The sequence below is a fragment of the Eimeria mitis genome, genomic scaffold, assembly GCF_000499745.2.
Source record: "Eimeria mitis Houghton genomic scaffold, Emh_scaff6673, whole genome shotgun sequence".
NCBI lineage: Eukaryota > Apicomplexa > Conoidasida > Eucoccidiorida > Eimeriidae > Eimeria > Eimeria mitis.
In genome coordinates, this window is record NW_013574809.1 from 2,369 (window position 1) to 2,905 (window position 537).

Below are 537 nucleotides of genomic sequence, written 5' to 3' on the forward strand. Positions count from 1 at the left end.
GCAGGGGGCCCCCAAGGGGGCCCCCTTGGGGGCCCCCTTGGGCGCTGAAGCTGTACCTTAGGGGCAGCTGGCATAAGCGTGCTGCTGATGCATCCCATCCACGTCTTGCTGCTGCTGCTGGCCGCTGCTGCAGCATATCCGTCAGCTGCATGCGCTGCTGCGTCTGCAGCATTTCCACCGCGAGGCTGCGGGAGAGGCACTGAAGGTCCTGCAGCAGGGAACCATAACAAAGAGTTGGTGCTGCAGCACCTGCAGCAGCAGCAGCAGCACAAGCTGCCTCGGCCTGCTGCAGCAGCTCCTCTGCTGTGCGGCGTTGCCGTCTCCCCCGCTGACGAGAGAAGAAAGGGTCCAGCATCCTGCACGGTAAGCTTCTTCTCCTTCTGCTGCTGCTGAAGCGCTCAACTGCTTCTGAGAGCTCAAACGCAGCAGATACTGCTGCTGCTACTGCTGCTGTTGCTGCTGCTGTGGGCTCCGCTGCTGCTTCAGCTGCTGCTGCTGGCTCCGCTGCTGACCCCCGTCTTTGTCCTGTTGTTGTAC

The 537-nt window shown here is 62.4% G+C and overlaps 1 protein-coding gene across 1 annotated transcript in view; it reads right to left on the reverse strand.

The window, feature by feature from the left end:
- Positions 1–355, reverse strand: part of EMH_0088580 (uncharacterized protein) — a gene marked incomplete at both ends in the record, with an annotated part of 1,791 nt that extends 1,436 nt beyond the window's left edge. Inside the window, one exon of the mRNA XM_013501316.1 lies at positions 1–355. Within this exon, the coding sequence (XP_013356770.1) occupies positions 1–355 (355 nt within the window).
- Between the last annotated feature and the right edge of the window lie 182 nt (positions 356–537).